The 18538-nt window shown below is 55.0% G+C and overlaps 1 protein-coding gene across 7 annotated transcripts in view; it reads right to left on the bottom strand.

Moving 5' to 3' along the window:
- Nucleotides 1–2308: 2308 nt before the first annotated feature.
- LOC105544039 (testis-expressed sequence 264 protein) overlaps nucleotides 2309–18538 on the bottom strand; it is a 133825-nt gene continuing 117595 nt past the window's right edge. For all 7 annotated transcript variants that reach the window (XM_011986274.1, XM_011986280.1, XM_011986276.1 and 4 more), the window contains 2 exons: nucleotides 6998–7166; nucleotides 2309–2893 (listed from right to left, as the gene is read on the bottom strand). In XM_011986274.1, coding sequence (XP_011841664.1) covers nucleotides 2601–2893; nucleotides 6998–7166 — 462 coding nt within the window. In that variant the 3' untranslated portion in view covers nucleotides 2309–2600. The remainder of the gene's footprint in view (nucleotides 2894–6997; nucleotides 7167–18538) is intronic.

The following is an 18538-nucleotide window of genomic DNA, read 5'->3' on the forward strand; positions in this document are numbered from 1 at the left end:
TGGGGGATAGGTAAAGGGGCGCGTGGGAGACGGGTGGAGGCTATTCTCCCCACCCAGCCATTTCAGCTGGGTCCACATCCCAGGCCTGAGGTTGAGGCATGTGTCCTCAGTCCCTTGTGAGAGCTGGAGCCCGAGTCACTAAGAGGAAAAGATTGGGGGAAGGGAGAGGTCAGAGGAGAATGGGGCTTCCCCTTCCTTCCTGCAGATGCCCTTTAAACCTGCCACCCACTCCCATGTAAAAAGGGTATTTAAGCAAGGAGAGAGCAACCTGCAGGAAGGGTTGCAGAACCAAGTACTAGGGTCAACCCTGAGGGAGTGTTAGGGATGGCAGGGGGATCTGGGAGGGGAGGGCCCTGGGGAAAGGCTTCTGGAACTGGCTGCTGCGTAGGAGGGAGTGAGAGCTGGAGCCCAAGCAGAGGGAGGACAGCTCTGAGAAGATGCTCTTGACTCTTCCCTCCCACAGCAGGATGGGGAAGGACGCCCCTGGGTAGAGGGTAGTGGATAAGCTGTAGTGCCAGACTGTGCTGAAGGAATGGGGATTAGAGAGCCTGTGCTATCTGCCCCTAACATGTGCATACACTTAACAAGTGCCAAGGGGCATGGCATCCCCTACACACATTCCCCTGACACTGCCCTTTCTTCCACAAGTGTCAGTGGAAGCAAGCCCAGCTCAGATACATGCTAATGAACATGCCAAGCCCAGACCCCTCAGACACATACACCCACTTGTGCATGTGGCAGTTCGTAGGGGGGCGGGGGTGATCACCAAGGACGAGCTTTTTCCCTGGACACAGAAACCCGATGCCCTGCTGCTGTGGAAAGAACACAGCTTTGAAACAAAACAGACACATCAAACCCAAACAAACACAAGCCCCATCACTAACAGGAGACAAGGTGGCAGTGGGAGACAGACATGCTGTCTTCTACCTCCAACTCTGCCACCGGCTGCTCTCACCCTCTCTGGCTGTCGAAGAGCAACCGCTCCCTGGGGTAGGTGAGCAATGGGCCAGGCCTCTGTTGACAGCAGGAGGGTGCTGAGGTGAGGAGTCACACACTCCTTCTAGCCACACTCCCAACCAGCTCTACAAGTCAGCCTCACAAAAGGCACAGGGCTGTAAACACAGATATGGCTATGTACAGCACCAGCCAGAAAAGCCCATGATGTGGCCTGCAGCAAACAAGCTGCACAGTCACAGCTCATGGACACACAGTTACACACAGCTAGGCAGCCACTACTCCCAGCTGTGTGCACACAGATGAGGACATACACCTAGCCTTACACACAGTTGTACATGTGGACATGGCCACATACACAGTACATGTAAACATGCAACCACACACAACTATACTTGTAGACAGCAATAATACACATGGGCACACCCCTGCCCCTAAGAACATGTGACCATGTCTACACACGGCTGCACATGTGGACACAGCCACATATATACAGCTGCTCACACAGACATGCCACAAATAGCTGTACACCAAAACATGTCCACACATACATCGCCATAATTATGGATACACGGCTGCACAGAGCCATAGCTTTTATATGTGGACACAGCAAAACACATAGCTTTATACATGAATGTCATGAACATCACCACACACACAGTTGCACACACAGCCACACACAGTTGTATATGAACAAAGACCCCATAGAGATGCTGTTAGATGGCCTCACATGCTCCTATAATACAACCATACACAGACACAAAGCACAGCAATACACACACACACACACACACACAGGCACACAGCCATCCACACAGACTCAGCCACGCTCAGGTACAATCATACCCTGATGCTCACCTGGGCACAGCTTTACCCAAGCAGCCCCATCCGTGGTTATACAGAGCCAAATGCATGAGCATGGGGGCACATGCACACACACAGGTACACAGACACTGGTAGGCACAGTGGGGCAGCCTCGCCTACTGGGGAAGTACCAGCGTGCAGGCACACTAGAGCTACAGACACAAAGGCATCCCTTGGAGGCAGACGAAGACAGGCTGTGAGCTCCCCACTCCTGAGCCCTGGAGGGTACTCCATGCTCAGCTCTCACCCAAGCCAGGCTCTGCTCGCTCTCTGGCAACTGCAGTGGGGGAGCAGCTGGCCACTGGGATCACAGAGTAGGAGGTGGAGGATCTCTAACACCCCTCCTCCCCAGACCCCAGGGTACCTGCCATGTTCCCTCTGTTCTTTGTCCTGGGGAGGGGAGGCTCCTTCCCACTCCCAGCCTATCTGTACAGCCACTCCCCGCCACCCCCAACCAAGGCAGAACTAACAAACAAATACACAACCCAAATCCAGGTGAAACAAGTAAATCATTGGCTTTATTGTGGGTCCTGGAAGCTCCGATGTGAGTCTGAAAAAAAGACACAACAGGGGCGGCAGTCCTGGGTGCTGATGCAGAAAATAGTCCCTGGCTCCTTTGGCCCTGGGAGCCTAAAGGGCAGTGAGAAGGCGTAGCAAGAGGCCTGGAGCACGGGAAGTCAGGTCCCTCAGGAACCCCTCCTCCCCCAAAGGAAGGAGGAAGAAGGCTGGAGAGTCTGCTCAGTTCCTCAGCAACTGCACTGCAGGAGGGTGCAGGTCACGGGTTACTCCTTGCCCTTCTCAGGAGCACTGGGCTCCCAAGGCCACTTGGTAGTCCCCAGGGGCTCAGTCTCAGGTTCCAGCCGTGACTCCCCTAAGGGTCCCTCACCCTCCAGGTCCAGCTCCTCAAAAGAGGAGCCGCTGGCGCCTGACTCGCTGTAGCTGTGCTCGCTGCGGGTGTCACCATCATCCCAGCCACGGCTGCTTGCCCCAGGTGACAGTGTAGCAACTGAAGTCTCCCGGCTGCCAGGGCTCACCTCCAAGCTTACAGAACTCGTGTCACTCATTGTGTCAGCTCCTATGGCCAGGAAAAGGGAGCACAGGTTAGCCAGGACCACCCCACCCTCTCCTCCAGGGAGAGGCAACACAGCACACAGTGCACTCATGAATAATGCAGCCTCCTGGGCTCAGGGGGCTCGCTCCAGCTGCCCTCTGTCTTCTACCCTGACTGGGGCTGCACAGACAGGGCAGAGGGAAAGAGCGGGGAGGGAGGGAGGAGGTAGCTGTGCACTCCTCTCCCCACCCTGAATTAGCCTCAGCTCCCTGCACTTCCACACAGCCTGCTGCCCTTCCCCCTACATTTATTAAGGGCCACTCAGCCCTGAGGTGAGGAGCTGAGATAGAACAAAGAGACTCAAGTAGTGTCCCCTCCACCTTCCCCCAACCCCATTTCAAGATTGGAGAGAGATGTATCCAGGGCCAGCTACAGAACATCACCCAAGGGCATGAGAACTGCAGAATACAGCAGGAGGCCCCTCTGCAGCCCTCCCCCATGCAGGGCTCCCAGGAGCAGCATCCAGGGAGTCAGCAGGCCCCTGCCTCTGGCCCACACCAAGTCCCCACTTGAGGGGGGAGCTGAAGTATGAGCAGGATGGAGAAGGCCTGAGAAACACTCAACCAGCTGCAAGGAGGAGGGTGCTGGGATAAAACATGTTGGCTTTCTCTCCCTATGCCTGGGCCGACCCTGAGAAACCCTTACCCACCCCACCCCCAATGACTGGTGCTTCCTGAGCCACAAGATAGCAAAAGCGGATGATGAGAGCACTCTGCTGGTGGTTGGGGTGCCCCAAACCAGTGCTGAGCCAGGCTGATGGCCCAAACCCCTTCTAACCTGCTCCTTCCACCCCCAATACATCCTCCAAACAAGCAGCCCCTTCATCTGCCCTGTCCAGGAACAACCCCTGGGTTCATCTCCCTGGATCAGAGGCACTGAATGCAGGCTGGCGTGGCAAGGAGGAACACAGGGCTCAGGCCTGCTGTGTGCAGGAATCCAGACTGGGAGAGAGTGGATCTGCTACCCTTCATGTGTGATGGGGAGAGGGTCAGCTGTCAAACATCACAGGTGAGGGGTGGGCCAGCTTCCCCAGTCGCTGTCTCCATGGTGCTGGAGCCAAGCTAGGTGCAGCTGGGGTCTGCCTGGCACCTGGACTCAGCCTGGGGCTTTCCTTGAGCCTCAGCTGGGGCCTAGGTTAGGGGTGGGAGAATTAGGAGGTGGGGGAATTTGGGGTCTCTCCCTACCCCTACCACCCACTCAGCCCCCAGAATATGCCCTCTGGGTGCTACTGGCAGAGGTGAGGTAAGTCCTAGAAGCCCAGGCTGCTGGCTCAGGGCTCCCCTCCTGCTGAGGCCCCAGGTGTGGCTCCCAGGACAGGGGCCTGTGAATGAGGCGGTAGGGGAGAAGTGGGGGAATGAGTTTTGGGTAGTTTCTTCTGACCAGGGGACAGGATGCCAGGCCCTCACTGCTCCTTAAATAATGATCAGTGCCCTAGGGGCTGCAGGCCTGAAAAGAGCAAAGGAGGGAGACAGTTTCTCCCTGGCCCTATTAAACTATATGTTCTGTCTGCCCACCCACTCAATGGCTCTCTTGGGACCCCAGGTATAGGAATATGCCTGCTTCCCAGCATGCTACCTCCTACCACCCAATTCCTAGGCTAGGAGTGTTCAGAGGAAGGAGCCTAGGGGTGCCACCTTCAGGCCAGGACAGCCTGCTGAGACGAAGACAGCCCCTGGGGACATATATACACTTCAAGCAAAGGAATTCAGCTGGAGGCCAGGCACAGTGGCTAACGCCTGTAATCCCAGCACTTTGGGAGGCTGAGGTAGGGGGATCACATGAGGTCAGGAGTTCCAGACCAGCCTGGCCAATATGGCAAAATCCCATCTCTACTAAAAATACAAAAATTAGCCAGGCATGGTGGCAGGCACCTGTAATCCCAGTTACTCGGGAAGCTGAGGCAGGAGAATCGCTTGAACCCAGGAGACGGAGGCTGCAGTGAGCCAAGATCATGCCACTTCACTCCAGCCTGTGCAAAAAAGGAAAACTCCAAAAAAAAAAAAAAAAGGAATCCAGCTAGGCATGGTGGCTCATGCCTAGAATCCCAACACTTTGGGAGGCTGAGGCAGGATCACTTGAGCTAACAAGTTCAAGGCCAGCCTGGGCAATATGGCAAAACACCATCTCTATAAAAAATACAAAAATTAGCCAGGCGTGGTGGTGCACACCTGTCGTCCCAGATACTTAGAAGGTTGAGATGGGAGGACAGCTTAAGCCCAGGAGGCAGAGGTTGCAGTGAGCTGAGATCTTGCCACTGCACCACTCCAGCATGGGCGATAGGGTCAGACCTTGCCTCAGAAGAAGAAAAAAAAAAAAAAAAAAAAGCAATACAGGGAAGTAGCATCCCTATAGCCCCACTGAGATCTACACAGGAGGAGGTCCAAGAGTCCCATGCCTGCATCCCTGGGGAGAAGATACCAGGCAAGGCAGGGCCCTACCTAAATCCCCAGGGCTGCTGAGGCAGGGGATTTGAAGCCCACCCCCTTCACCCCAATCCCTCCCTCCCACTCTGCCCACAGCCAGTGCAAGATGATCAAATATTCATCGCCTCTCTGGAGCTAAATAATACATCAATGTAGTAACAGGCACAAGGCAGCTAATCACCCCCTTTCACCTCTCAGCCCAAGCTGGGGCCACAGCAGGGAGGTGGGCAGGGACAGGCCAAGCCTTGGGCAGTCAGACACCCTGCATGCACTCACCACCAACTGCTGTGTCAGTGGCATGCACCTGGCAGGCAAACACCGAGTCCCTCTGGGGTGTCAGGACAGGCCCTGTGAGAGGCGGGCAGACCCCTTGGTCCCAACACCAGGGAGTGGGTGGGCGGGCTGGAGGGGAGGAAAACAGGCTGAGGAGCTGGGGAATGTGGGAGCCGCTGCTGCAGCCAGCTGTAGCGGGTGCCAAGCAGTCCTTCAACGCCCCTGGCAGGTAGTGTTTGGAAGGGAAGGAAGCTGGGTGGGTGGGTCAAGGAGGGGGAGGCTGGCAGCAGAGGGAGGTCACAGGAAAGTGAAGGCACTCTGTCTTCCTGCCCTGGAGGCTGCCTGTGCCTGCTGACCTTCTGCCATGTCCTGTGCCCACAGTAGGGGAACTGAAGAGTGTCTGCTGGGCACTACCAGGCAGAAGGGAGCTGTACCCCATGGAGGTAATTAAGTGGCAGATGAAGTTAACTGTGTTGGACACAGGCCCCTAGGGAGTAGAGACTGCTCCCAGTACCCTCCTGTCCAGCCCTAGCTGACACACATCTCCCTAGGGTGACCTTAGCTGTTGACTGGATGGGCAGATCATCTGTTAAAGAAGGAGGGGAGGAGGGACAGTTCCTCTCCCCACAGCCCTGTACCACTCCTAGAAGTCACAAATTCCACCAGGTTGGCCAAGGATAAGGCCCCCTGGGACCATCTGGGATGTAACCCAGCAGATCCCCTTGTGCCTGAGACAGCCCGGGGTCACAGAGATCATTGCAGAGAGGTGGGCAGGCAAGCAGCCTTCCAGCCTGGACCTGGGGCCTTGAGGCTGCCAGCAGGAGTGTGGACTGGCCCTGGAGGATGGCGCAGGGGACGGATCTCCTGGCTCCCCTCTGCATGCTCCCTGGTTGTTCCCTGGCAGGGAGAAAGCAGCTGGCTCTGGGTGGGGCCCGTACTGAGGGACAGGAGAACACTTTGCTCCCTTCCTTACCTTCCAGATCTATGCCAATCTTACTTCCTGCTGAGCCCCACCCAAGGGACTCCTTTCCTGAGCAGCCTCAGCCCCCTCCCATGAACATCAAGTTGTCTGTGATCTTTGTTTCCAAGGGTACTCCTGCTGCATCTGGAGGGAATCCAGGCAGGGTCTTTGTATCTGTGTTGCCAGGAGGTAATGTGTGTGAATCCAGATCTATGTAGATCCATGTGTCTGGGAATAGGCAACTCCACATGTGGGTCCTCGGGTAGGTGGGTCTCCTTCCTCCCTCTGCCAAGCATAGCCTGACACCCACAGTGCCAACCCAGAGAGGGAGGAGCCTCCTCAACCAAGCCCCTGGAGTCCAGAAGAGAGGAGCTCCAGGAGGGCCCCATCCTCATACCCCACCTTCTGTACCTGTGCCATCCACCTGGGTATCACTGGCCTCCACAAGCCCCCGCCATTTCCGCTCTGTCTCCTTCACCTCAGGCACATAGAAGTCTCCCTGCCGTGCCAGTGGGCACATGAAATGGATCTGGTCTTCCTGGTAGATCTCCAGCCGAGGATAGGCACACAGCTTCCGTGCCTAGTCAGAGAGTGGCAAAAGGTAAAATGAGCCCTACAGGGCCCCTGACTCACTTGTCCCTGGGTGGCCCCCAGAACTGTCTATTACCTATTCCGTCCCAGGGGCTGGTTCTGCCTCTCAACCTCTTCCAAGTTCCAAAGCCCTGCTGAGGGAGGCACACATAGATCACCCTAACAGCAGGGCCCCATAGTCCAGAGTGCAATAGTCTGAAGACCGAGGACAACACCCTAGGGCAAGCGGTAAAAGAACCCAGGAGCCTGGCACTGCTCTCTTATGTGTATATCTGAGACCAGAAATCTGTTCCAGAAGGCACTGGTCTCACAGAGCCATAAAGCTTGGCACCCCTGGACCACCCCAGGATAGGGACCCCATGTGCCCAAGCCAAAGTCTCACCTGCCAGACTTTCCATCCCAGGACCCCCTGGCCCTGACCTCCTCTCCACGCTGGACAACGCTGACTGACCCATAGATATCAGAAGACCAGTACCCTCAGTCCTTAGGCCTCCAGCCCTTGCTCTTGCGGACATGCTACTATAGACCCTGAACAAGGATCAAGGCCAGTTAAATACCACTTCCACTCCCATTAATTCCCCTGCTAGTTCAGATCTATATCAACCTCTGAGACTATCAGGTGTGGTTCCCATACCTCCTCACGTATAAACCCAGGGTTTTAGCTGATGGGGAGGAGGGAGACCCTGGACTGGAAGGGCAGGTAAGACAAGTAGATCTAGCACAGGACATTACGCAATGGGCTGATGTACCACCTTTTGGGCCCCAAGTTCCAAAAGGCACTCCACCTCCCTCTGCCTAGACACAGAATCCAATGCTCTGATGTTTATGGAGGGGCACAGACATGCCAGAGCCACCCTGAGGCGGGCAGTGACAGCCAGAACAGGGGGTCAAGTGCTTCTCACTCACGGTCTGCCCTCCAACCTTTCCTGCGACGGAGCACAAATACCCACTAAGATGACTGCAAGGCCCCTGCCCTGTCACTGCTTACCCGCCAACCTTCACAACATGACTATTTATAGCACTCGCCCCGCTCTCACCATGAGCTCTGAAATGAGCCTTCCACTTAGCAGTAATGAGAAACTTACTGCCTGGCGAGGAGAAGCCATTCCAGGACTCCACTTGTCCGCCTGCCTGGCCAACCCTAGGGTTGAGGAACCTCGTTCAACTAAAGCAAGCAAGCAAAGAACAGTTAAAAGCAAGCCCATGGATGATAAAGGGAAAGGGGAGTGAGCCTGAAAGGTTTATCTAGCTAGTACCCTCAGCAGCCAGCTGGAGGAAGGGTGCATCTAGGAGGCCACGTGGGAGGTGGATGGCCTGGCCCAGGTCTGGTTGTGGCTCAGCCTCTGACTCCACGGGTGATCCAGGCAAAGCCTTTCATCCTAAGTCTCCATGTGCTCAACGGCAAAGTAGAACACCCCAACCCTGATGCTTCCAAGGTCAGTGAAGGAAAGTCATTATTTTTTAATAGTTGGATTCAAATCTTCTTTGCCAACCTGGGTGCCCTTGGGGCTTCCTCCATCCCAAGAGTCCATGCCCCTGACACCTCCCATTTCTAAACACACAGATGGCTGTCTTTGCTTCTCTACCCACCCACATACCCACTCCAGCCTTGGTCTCCAGGAGGATGCTAAACAAGATCACAGTGTCAGGAAGCAGGAGCTGTCAGGCTCTGGGGCCCCTCCAATGCCAGCACTTAGAGGCAGGCATCTGCCAAACCTGAGCCCCACTCAGGAAACTGGGCCAGGTCACTGAGGCCAGGGGCAGGGAGGCCCCTGAAGATCCAGGTCCTTCCCCAGTAGCTAGATGGAAGAAAAGGATCCCTGAATTTAGTCAGGGCATGGCCTTCACCAACATCCTCACACTCTGGACAAAGGGTCCAAAGGGTAGCAGCTGAGTGGCCATCACAAGAGCAGCAGACATTTGGCTTTTGGGGAAGATCCCAGAGGCCAGAGCCTGTGTCCACCCAGAGATTCCAGGGACAACAAGGACCCTACCCCAACCCCTCTCAACACTCAAGCCACCTCCCTAGCTTCCCTTCTGGAGGAACTTGGCAGTAACAAGATGATAAGAGGGAGTACTGCTCTTTCCACCCTCTCCCCTAGGCTGGGCAGCACCAGGCTGCCACCCGGTGCCACCTGCTCTGCCAGCCCCCTTGTTGGCAGGCGGGAGGCAGTCTGCGGCTGTTCTGCGCATCTGCCTCCTCCGGAGAGCCCGGCTCTGAAGTTGCCTGGCTGTGGACAGCCCCGTTGCCATGGAAACTGCATCCTCCATCCTTGCCATCGCCTTCATCTCAAAGCCATCGGGGAGAATAGAGGAACAAGGGAGACAGCGGATGGAGAGAAAACCGTGGCCCTGCCACACAGCCCTTCCTTCTCTGCCCAGCTCTCCCTCCTCACAGCATCCCACACAGGGAGCACCAGGTCCTACAGCCTGTTCCCAGACCCCTGGAGGGGCAGCCTCAGGCCCAAAACTAGCCTGGTCCTACCCACTGTTACCTGGGGGCCCTGGTCCTCCCTACTGGAGGGAGGCATGGAGCTAATTAAAGTGCCATTGACTGTTCAGCCCCAAATCATTATAACACCAGGTCCTACCAAAATTCAGACTTGGGTAGAGAAGGGGCAGGAAAAAGGCAAAGGAGCAAACTTATAAGCCAGGCCCACAGGCAGAGAAGGGGCTTGTAGTTGCCCCTGGCCCTTCCTGGGAGACTGCTCTCCCTTCCATGCTCTGCCCACTGAGCAAAAACGAGTCTAGTGGGGGCTGGGGATAGAGGGTGAGGGGCAGGATGAGCTATATGCTCTGTCCCTGAGTGACCAGGCAGAGAGGACAAGCCCTTTCCCTCCCAGTCAGGTGCAACCTCAGAGGGAAGAGAGGGTGACCATGGGCTGGCTCTCAGGTCCTTGCTGCGCGGTAGGAGCCATGGCCCGGGCAATATGTCAATGAGCCAGTAAATATTGGAAAATCATTGGAGGAAGGCGAGGCCAGCTGCCTCTCCCTCAGCTAGCCCCAGGGAGCCCTTGGAGAGCAGACTGCCAACGGCCAAGGACACTAGCTCAAGGTCACACTGGGCTGGCCCCTCTGGTGAAGAGCCTGGGTGGGCCTGGGGTCCTCCTACCCCTGGCACACCCCCTTCCACAGCCCAGACAGCCAGAAGTGTGTGGAAGCATTGCCAGGACATGAGAACATGCTCTGCCACTGACACCACTGGCCATCTGACAAACCCACAGCCCAGAGCAGCTCACTCCCACACACAGACCCAAGGAGGCCATAAAGCCTCTTTCCAAGGTGGGAAAGTTGCAGATGTTCACATTCCTCTCCACCTAACAGGCAAAAGTCAGTGAATCATGCCAAGGTGCCGCCAATGACTGCCAGAAACTGGATTCAGAGTTCCGGTCCCTCAGACACACCTCTGGGCCTTCCCTCCCACCTGGGTCTTCCACATGCAGAAACAAGATGGGGACTTGTGACACCACCCATGATGCAGGAATTTCTAAGAGACCCCAAACACCAGCACTTCCCCACCACCACCCCACCCTGCACCAACATCTGCTCACCCACTCAGGAGAGCTGGTAAAAAAGGGAAGGAGCAGCTCACCCACCTCACACAGGCTGCCACAGTGCCACTGCCTCGGCTACCTTGGGGACACGCCACACACTCCCAACTCACCTCAGCCTCAGTTCGTCTCCTGGGTAGGGTGCAGGCATTTAGCCCATTCAGCTAAGGGCTCCCACAACAGGGCAAGACTGATACACCAGGCCAAGGTTTCCCCACAGGACCCACAGTGCCTCCCCAGCAGGTCTTTCTGAATTATGGGAGAGGAAGAAAAGAGATGAGAGAGGACCTGAACTATCCTCATTTAGTGCTTTGTACTCAGGACATCACCCTGTGCCCTGGCTTCATCTAGGGGTTGGGAGCAAATCGAAGACAGAAGAGGTCAGGCCCAGGATGGAGGCTGATGATGGGTCCCACTCCCAGGCTACCCAGAGGCTGGAGGTTTGCTTAGAATTAGGTGGCTGCAAATGCCCAAAAGGAGGAGGCAACGTGTGGGCCAAGGACTGGGTCACATTTCCTACCTAAGCTCTAGGCCCAGAAAGGCATGAGGTCTGGCTGAGGGGCCCTGGGCCTTGCCTTACTGTTTACCCTGAGCTACCCAATCCTATCTATCCTTCTGTGCCAGGCTGGACACCCAGCAGCTGCACAGCCAGAAAGCAGCTGTTGCATCCCACCCGATGTGGTGGCGTCTCCTTGCTGGGTGAAGTGATGCATGTTCGTTTTTAATTACAGACACCGACATGTACCTGCCTGCACACAGCAGTCCCTGCAAGTGGGGGCTCAGACCCTGGAGGCCCCTCAGGCAGCTGGTCTTCATGGCATGTGAATGCTTTGGGGAGGTATAGCAAGAGGCTGCAGCTAGAAGGTAGCAGGTTATTATTCTGCCCAGAAACTTTCCTCTCACCCCCACCAGGCTGCCTCAAAGCCTCTGGCCCAGAAGCTAGACCTGTCTGTTGGTGCTCTGGGGCCTTGCCACACCAACAGGGAGAGCCTGCAGAAGGGCTGGTGAGCACTTCCCCTCTCTCTACTCTACTCTCACACCAGGAGAGCCCAAAGCTCTGAAAATGGCAGGCAAAGGAGATAGGGAGTAAGACAGGATTGCCAGGGAGGGGAGAGAGAGGAAGTAGGACATGGCAGAGAGCACCCCAGGCAGGAGCCTAGGGCATTGGCTTGGCTAGACAAATGGGTAGCTTCCCTCTGGCCCTCAATTTGCCCAAGTATGAAATAAAGGGTCTACAGCCATACCACCCTGAATGCGCCTGATCTTGTCTGATCTCAGAAGCTAAGCAGGATCGGGTCTAGTTAGTACTTGGATGGGAGACTGTCTGGGAACACCAGGCGCTGTAGGCTTTTGGCCTATCGCTCCCTCCCTCTTTCCCTCTTTGGCTAGGCGTGGTGGCTCACGCCTGTAATCCTAGCACTTTGGGAGGCCAAGGCGGGTGGATTACTTGAGGTCAGGAGTTTCAGACCAGCCTGGCTAACATGGTGAAACCTTAACTCTACTAAAAATACAACAATTAGCCAGGTGTGGTGGCAGGTGCCTGTAATCCCAGCTACTTGGGAGGCTGATGCAGGAGAACTGCTTGAATGCGGGAAACAGAGGTGCAGTGAGCTGAGATCGTACCACTGCACTCCAGCTTGGGCAACAGAGCAAAACTCTCTCAAAAAAGAAAAAGAAAAAGAAAAAAAAAGAAGACGGAAGGAAGGAAGGGAGGGAGGGAGGGAGGGAGGGAAGAAAGGAAAGGAAGGGACGGAAGGAAAGGAAGGAAAGGGAAAGAAAGGAAGAGATTAGAATAGATGATCTCAAAAGAAGTGAGGAACTGGAAACGATGAATAAAAACATCATTATGTGAAGATAAGAAAACTGTATACTCAGAAAACCCAAAAAGAATCAATGGAGGGACTACTACGAACATTAAGTCACAAAGGTAACTCAAGTACAGCCCATTTTTCTGTGCAGCAGATCAGCCAATTAGAAAACATAATGGAGGCCGGGCATGGTGGCTCACACCTGTAATCCCAGCACTTTGGGAGGCCGAGGCGGGCGGATCACCTGGGGTCAGGAGTTTGAGACCAGTCTGGCCAACATGGTGAAACGCTGTCTCTACTAAAAATATAAAAATTAGCCGGGCATGGTGGTGGATGCTTGTAGTCCCAGCTACTCGGGAGGCTGAGGCAGGAGAATTGCTTGAACCCGGGAGGCAGAGGTTGCAGTGAGCCAAGATAGTGCCACCACACTCCAACCTGTGTGACAGAATGCGACTCTATCTCAAAAAAAAAAAAAAAAAGAAAACATAATGGAAACGAGATATAACAGCCCTCTTGGGGTTAGGATGAACCCAGGGCCAGTCTGGGAGCCCCGTGTTGAAAGGCAGGGAATGGCAGAGGAGCCAGGCAGGCAGGTCCAGGCCTGGGCGGGAACCTGGGGAAGACTGCAGAAGGGGGAAGGTGTGAGGGAGAGTGGGGCGGGAGACGGTGTGCTATGCCTGGCACCCCAGCCTGCTGCGCCTGCTGCTGCCACTGCCTGAAGACTTTTCATTTTCACCTCAGAGCCGGCAGCTTGCCACACAATTTACACCTCTGTTCATCTCCCTGGCACGACGCAGACCCTGGCTTCCTGGGCAGCCCGTGGAGGAGGGCCTAGGCAGCAGTCAAGCACCAGGGCAGGCTGGGGTATTGAGGGGTGGGGAAATAATGTTTCCTTCTAAGCAGGCACATGGGACATAGGCTCTGAAGCACCTTAGTGCCCAGACGGACTGGGAGGCCCCTAATCCTGCATCCATACCCCGTCTTAACCTTTCTCTAGGCCCAGAGGGCCAAGATACAACCCTGGCTCAGCCCTGCTCTGGCCTTCTCGGGCCTGGGCCCTTGTGTGGCCGGACCAGAGCATTGGAGAGTACGGGAGTGAGTACCCCAAGGAGAGCTCAGTTAGAGCACTGGGTGAGTCAGCCCTGAGATCCCATTGCTCTCCCTTGCAAATCTGGGAGGAGAGCTACAGCCTTCCAGATGATGGCCCTACCATCACAGGCTCCACAGCCCACCCCCTCTCCAAGATCCAGCACTCTTAGCAGCTTGTCTGTGTAGTCAAGGACCTTGAGCCCTGTCCTGCTCACAAGCTGACAAACTGGTTGCTGATGATTATCCAGCAGCAGGAAGGCTGCTCATACAGATGGAGCTGTGAAGCCAAGCACCTGAGAGCCAGAGGAGTCAGGAATTGCCAGAGGGGAAGGACAAGTGGGCAAGTGGGGATGCAGAGGAGACAGGGGACAGAAGAGAGGGAGAGGAAAAGGCCCTGAATTTCTCATCTCCAACTGGTACCTCTGACCTCTGCTCCACTCCTCAGGGAAGTCCTTTCCTTCCCACCTGCATAACTAGACAGCTAGCCTCTCCTCATCTGAGGGCTCAGCTGAAGGAGAAGTTGTACTGCTTGGGGGAGAGGGGGTGCACTGCAAGTTCTTTCCTTGGAATCTCTTTCCTCTCCCTAATTCCAATCTTGAGCTTCCTGGAGAAGAGCAACAGAATTCTTCCTTGATAAGTAAATTCCATCTGCCTGGGGAAGAAGGCTCCCTCTGGATTGGTGACAGCCCAACCCCACAGCACCATCCAGACAAGCTTCAGCCCCCAGGGTCCTGCAGGGCTGCCAAGCTACAATATCCGAGCTGGTATTTTGAGAGTGGTGGCTCCCACGCCGCCCCAGCAAAGGCTGGCTTTGTGCTTTCATTCCTGGGGGAAGGGAGGGAGGTGGGGTAAAGCCAGAGAGGCTAAGGAGCAGGTTCCAGTGCCTAGGCCAACAAAAGGGAGAGGCCTGGCCCTCAACACCTCAACACCCAAGGGTAGCTCCCTAAGGGGGCCAGGGAAGCCAAGCCCTGATGTGGTGGGAAGATCGCCTCTTGGCTTGGGGACATCTGGGAATGAAAAGTCACTGCTACTTTCTGCTAACTTGCATTATCCTTTTGCAGAATTTAGCTGTGGCCTCTGGCTCTTCCTCCTTATCTCCCAGGTACTCAAGAGACTTGATCTGAATCCCAGCCTGGATACTGTCACTCATCTGCTCAGACACCATCAGTGTCTCCCTAGTGCCTGCAGGACCCAGCCTAATCTCTTAGGCCCAAACTCGCTCCTCTCCTGTACTCCAGTCTCACTGGACACACAAGCCATGACTGCCACCAAGCCAGTACCTCTGCCTGACATGCCTTGCCACCTGGGGAACACTGCCCACCTTATAGGTGCAACCCAAATACCACCACCCTACAAGGGTTGTTTTGCCTTTACCAGCGAATCTATCCCTCCCCTCCCCACCCCCAGTCATGGCTAGGCTCTGTGGCTGGAGGAGATGGAGGAGGAAAGAGTGCTGGAGGATTGTCACTCAGCTCCAGGTCCTGATGCTGTCAAAAGTGCCCTCCTCCCTGTGCCAGAACAGGCCACTTAGCAGGTGGCAGCACCAGCAGGTGAACCAGCCCTTGAGATCCAGGGAGGGAAGCCTGGGAATAGAACCGCCTCTGCCTCACTGAGGGTGTGGACATGAGGCCCGATAAGGTGCCTGCAGCAGCTGCTTCCTGTGCCCAGAGCACTAGTGAGTGCCTGCTGGGCAAGCAGGTACACAGCCTCTTCTTATGCTTAGACTCGGCTCTCCCAGCAGTCTCCTAGACCTGAAGCCTCAGCCCCCAACTGTGACTACTAGGGTTGGAGAAAGAAGATCAAGTGGATTTGGGATATGCTCGTGATGGTGCCCAAGGGCACCGAGGACGACAAGTCCTCGGCCTCTTGGTTCCAGCCCCACTTATGTATAGGACAGAGTGGCAAAAGGCATGTAGCCATTAGAACGATCCTCAGCCTAAGGGACCCAGTCTGGACTCAGCCACTGCTCCATCCCTTGACCTTGGGGCACCTTCCTTCCCTAGGCCTCAGCCTCCCCATCTGTAAAACAATGAGGATGCTGGCTTTGATTAGGACTCTATCATGCCTCCTAGCTGGTTCCTCCATGCACAGAACAATGACACACACAAGAGACCTCAGTAAATAACTGCTGAATAAGTGACTGAGCTGAGATGCCAAGAGGGCCTCCCTTGTTAAAAATAAAGTTTGGAAGCCTCCCACGTTAGCTTGGCAAAGGTGACAGTCAGGAAGAGGGAAATGACCGCAGATTTCACATTCCTGTTAGGGCTTCCTCACCTGCTTTTTTTTTTTTTTGAGATGGAGTCTTGCTCTGTCACCCACGCTGAAGGGCAGTGTTATGATCTCAGCTCACTGGGCAGTGTTGTGATCTCAGCTCACTGTAACCTTTGCCTCCCGGGTTCCAGCAATTCTCGTGCCTCAGCCTCCTGAGTAGCTGAGATTACAGGCGTGTGCCACCAAGTCCAGCTGATTTTTGTACTTTTAGTAAAGATGGGGTTTCACCGTGTTGGCCAGACTGGTCTCAAACTCCTGACCTCAGGTGATCCAGCCACCTCAGCCTCCCAAAGTGTTGGGATTACAGGCGTGAGCCACCGTGCGTGGCGTCCTCACCAGTATTTTCCCTGCCATGGCCTTGTTGCTCTGCACTGGTGTTTTGACCCCAGCGTGGACTCAGACCCACCCACTGACTCCCTCAGGGTCACTGAGGCAGACTAAGGGGAAACAAACACAAGGGGTTCTGTTCCCACTGGACAGAACACAGGCTGTGGCCAGGCTATTTCGAGCTTCCTCACAGCCACGGCTCAACAGGCTGACCCACTTCCACAGGCACCCTGCTGGGGCCCATAGGCCTTAGTTCTAAGATGGCTGCCCCATAATGCTATCACCACTCAGGAGTTCAGTCACCACCACCCCAGGAGAACTCCAACCTGCAGCTCCCCAGGGTCCCTCTGGGTCCAGCTTCCAATCAGTCAAACTCCCCTCAAGACAAGTGCGTCTCTTTGGAGCCCCTGCCCTACCTGCACAAGGGCTGGGCCCTGGTGCCTCCCAGATCCACTCACACTGCAGTTACAGCATCCTCAGGATCGAGAACAGACATGCAGTGGGCGGGACTGGAGGTGGCATCTGCCCAGTATTGCACCTCTCTTAGGACAGGTTTTCAAACCAGTTGAGCCTCAGAAGCTCCCTTCCAAACAAAAGCTCAAGACACCTGGGTTGTAAAACGCACAGGCAGAACTACTTCAGGTGAAGCAGGTAAGGGTCTGAGTACAGCCTCCACCCTAGGCTAATAGCCACAGGGCACCTCAGCACAGTCAGAGCAGTCTGAGAACTATGGTCTGGGGTCCTTGCCTTACTTCCTTACTTTACTTCCTTCCTTTTCCTTCCTTCCTTCCTTCTTCTTTTTTTTTTTTAAATGTTTTTACTTTCATTTTTTTGAGATGGGTTTCACTCCTGTTACCCAAGCTGATGTGCGATAGCGTGATCTTGCCTCATTGCAGCCTCTGCCTCCTGAGCTCAAGCAATTCTCCTGTCTCAGCCTCCCGACTAGCTGAGACCACAGGTCCATGCCACCATGCCCAGCTAATTTTTTTTGTATTTTTTTTCTGTAGAGACGAGGTTTCACCATGTTGCCCAGGCTGGTCTCAAACTCCTGAGCTGGAGTAATCCACCTGCCTCAGCCTCCCAAAGTGCTAGGATTACAGGTGTGAGCCACCATGTCCCCTTCATTTATTTATTTATTTTTGAGCAGAGTCTCACTCTGTCACCCAGGATAGAGTACAGTGGCATAATCATGGCTCACTGCAGCCTTGACCTCCCAGGCTCAAGCGATCCTCCCACCTCAGCCTCCTGAGTAGCTGGGACTATAAGTGCCTGGCTAATTTTTTTTTTTTTCTGTTTTTTGTTTTTTAGAGGCAGGGTCTCACTTATGTTGCCCAGGCTGGTCTTGAACTCCTGGGCTCAAGTGATCCTCCCGCCTCAGGTTCCCAAAGTGTTGGGATTACAGGCATGAGCCACCACACCTGGCCTTATCCCCTTTAAGCCCCTGGTAAGACAGTCCCAGTCAACCCAGCTGTCCCAGAATTCAGCCACCAAGGTTCCCCTCAGAGGCTTACTACATCCCCTCGGTGACCCCTCCCCACACACTTTTCTCCAATTTGATGGGGGATGGTCAGACATTAGTCTGACCTCCAGGGCCACCTGCACTCCCCAGCCAATCAGCCACTACATGAACAATGCCCTGTAACACCCTGAACTTGGGAGAAGAAGATCAAACCATTTTACAAAGACCCTCCCCTAAAAACTCCCTGAAATCAGAGACGACGGGGAAGGGCACTTATGAAAAGGATTTTGGACGGGTCTGGGAGAGAAGTCAGGTATGGGGGCTTGGCTATGCCAGTGGAGCACTCTCAATGGCCTTTCCCACCAAGTGCTACAGACAGATATGAGCAAACTGCACTAGAGACCTTACACACACAATCCCACACATGGAATTCCCAGGCCCATCCCTCAGTCCTGGTCTGTTCCATGTGTCCGAAGCCTTCCCTGGACACTCATTAAGACTGTGGTGAATTTGGGGGCCTCTGCCCATTGCTCTGGGCTCACATCTGGGCCCCATCTCTCCTCTGCAGGTTTGCAATTTCAAACAAGTTCTGTTCCATCCTGCAGCTTCCAGAAGACACCCCTTCCTGGGACTTGGGGAGTGGTCTCCTCCTGTACTAGAGGCCACCTCCTTGGACTCCAGGGGAGCGGCCTGATAAAGCTGAGGCATCTTCCATATGGAGTGATGGTCACACGGTACCCATGGATTCCTGGGGAATGAGTGTTCAGCCTGGGGGCCCTTAGCAGTTTATATGGAGAAAGGCAGAGTTCCAGCTCCTATAGCAGTTTGCCAGGCTGCCAAGCTGGGGAAGGCTAGC

The sequence above is a fragment of the Mandrillus leucophaeus genome, unplaced genomic scaffold (genome assembly GCF_000951045.1).
Source record: "Mandrillus leucophaeus isolate KB7577 unplaced genomic scaffold, Mleu.le_1.0 Scaffold296, whole genome shotgun sequence".
Lineage (NCBI taxonomy): Eukaryota > Metazoa > Chordata > Mammalia > Primates > Cercopithecidae > Mandrillus > Mandrillus leucophaeus.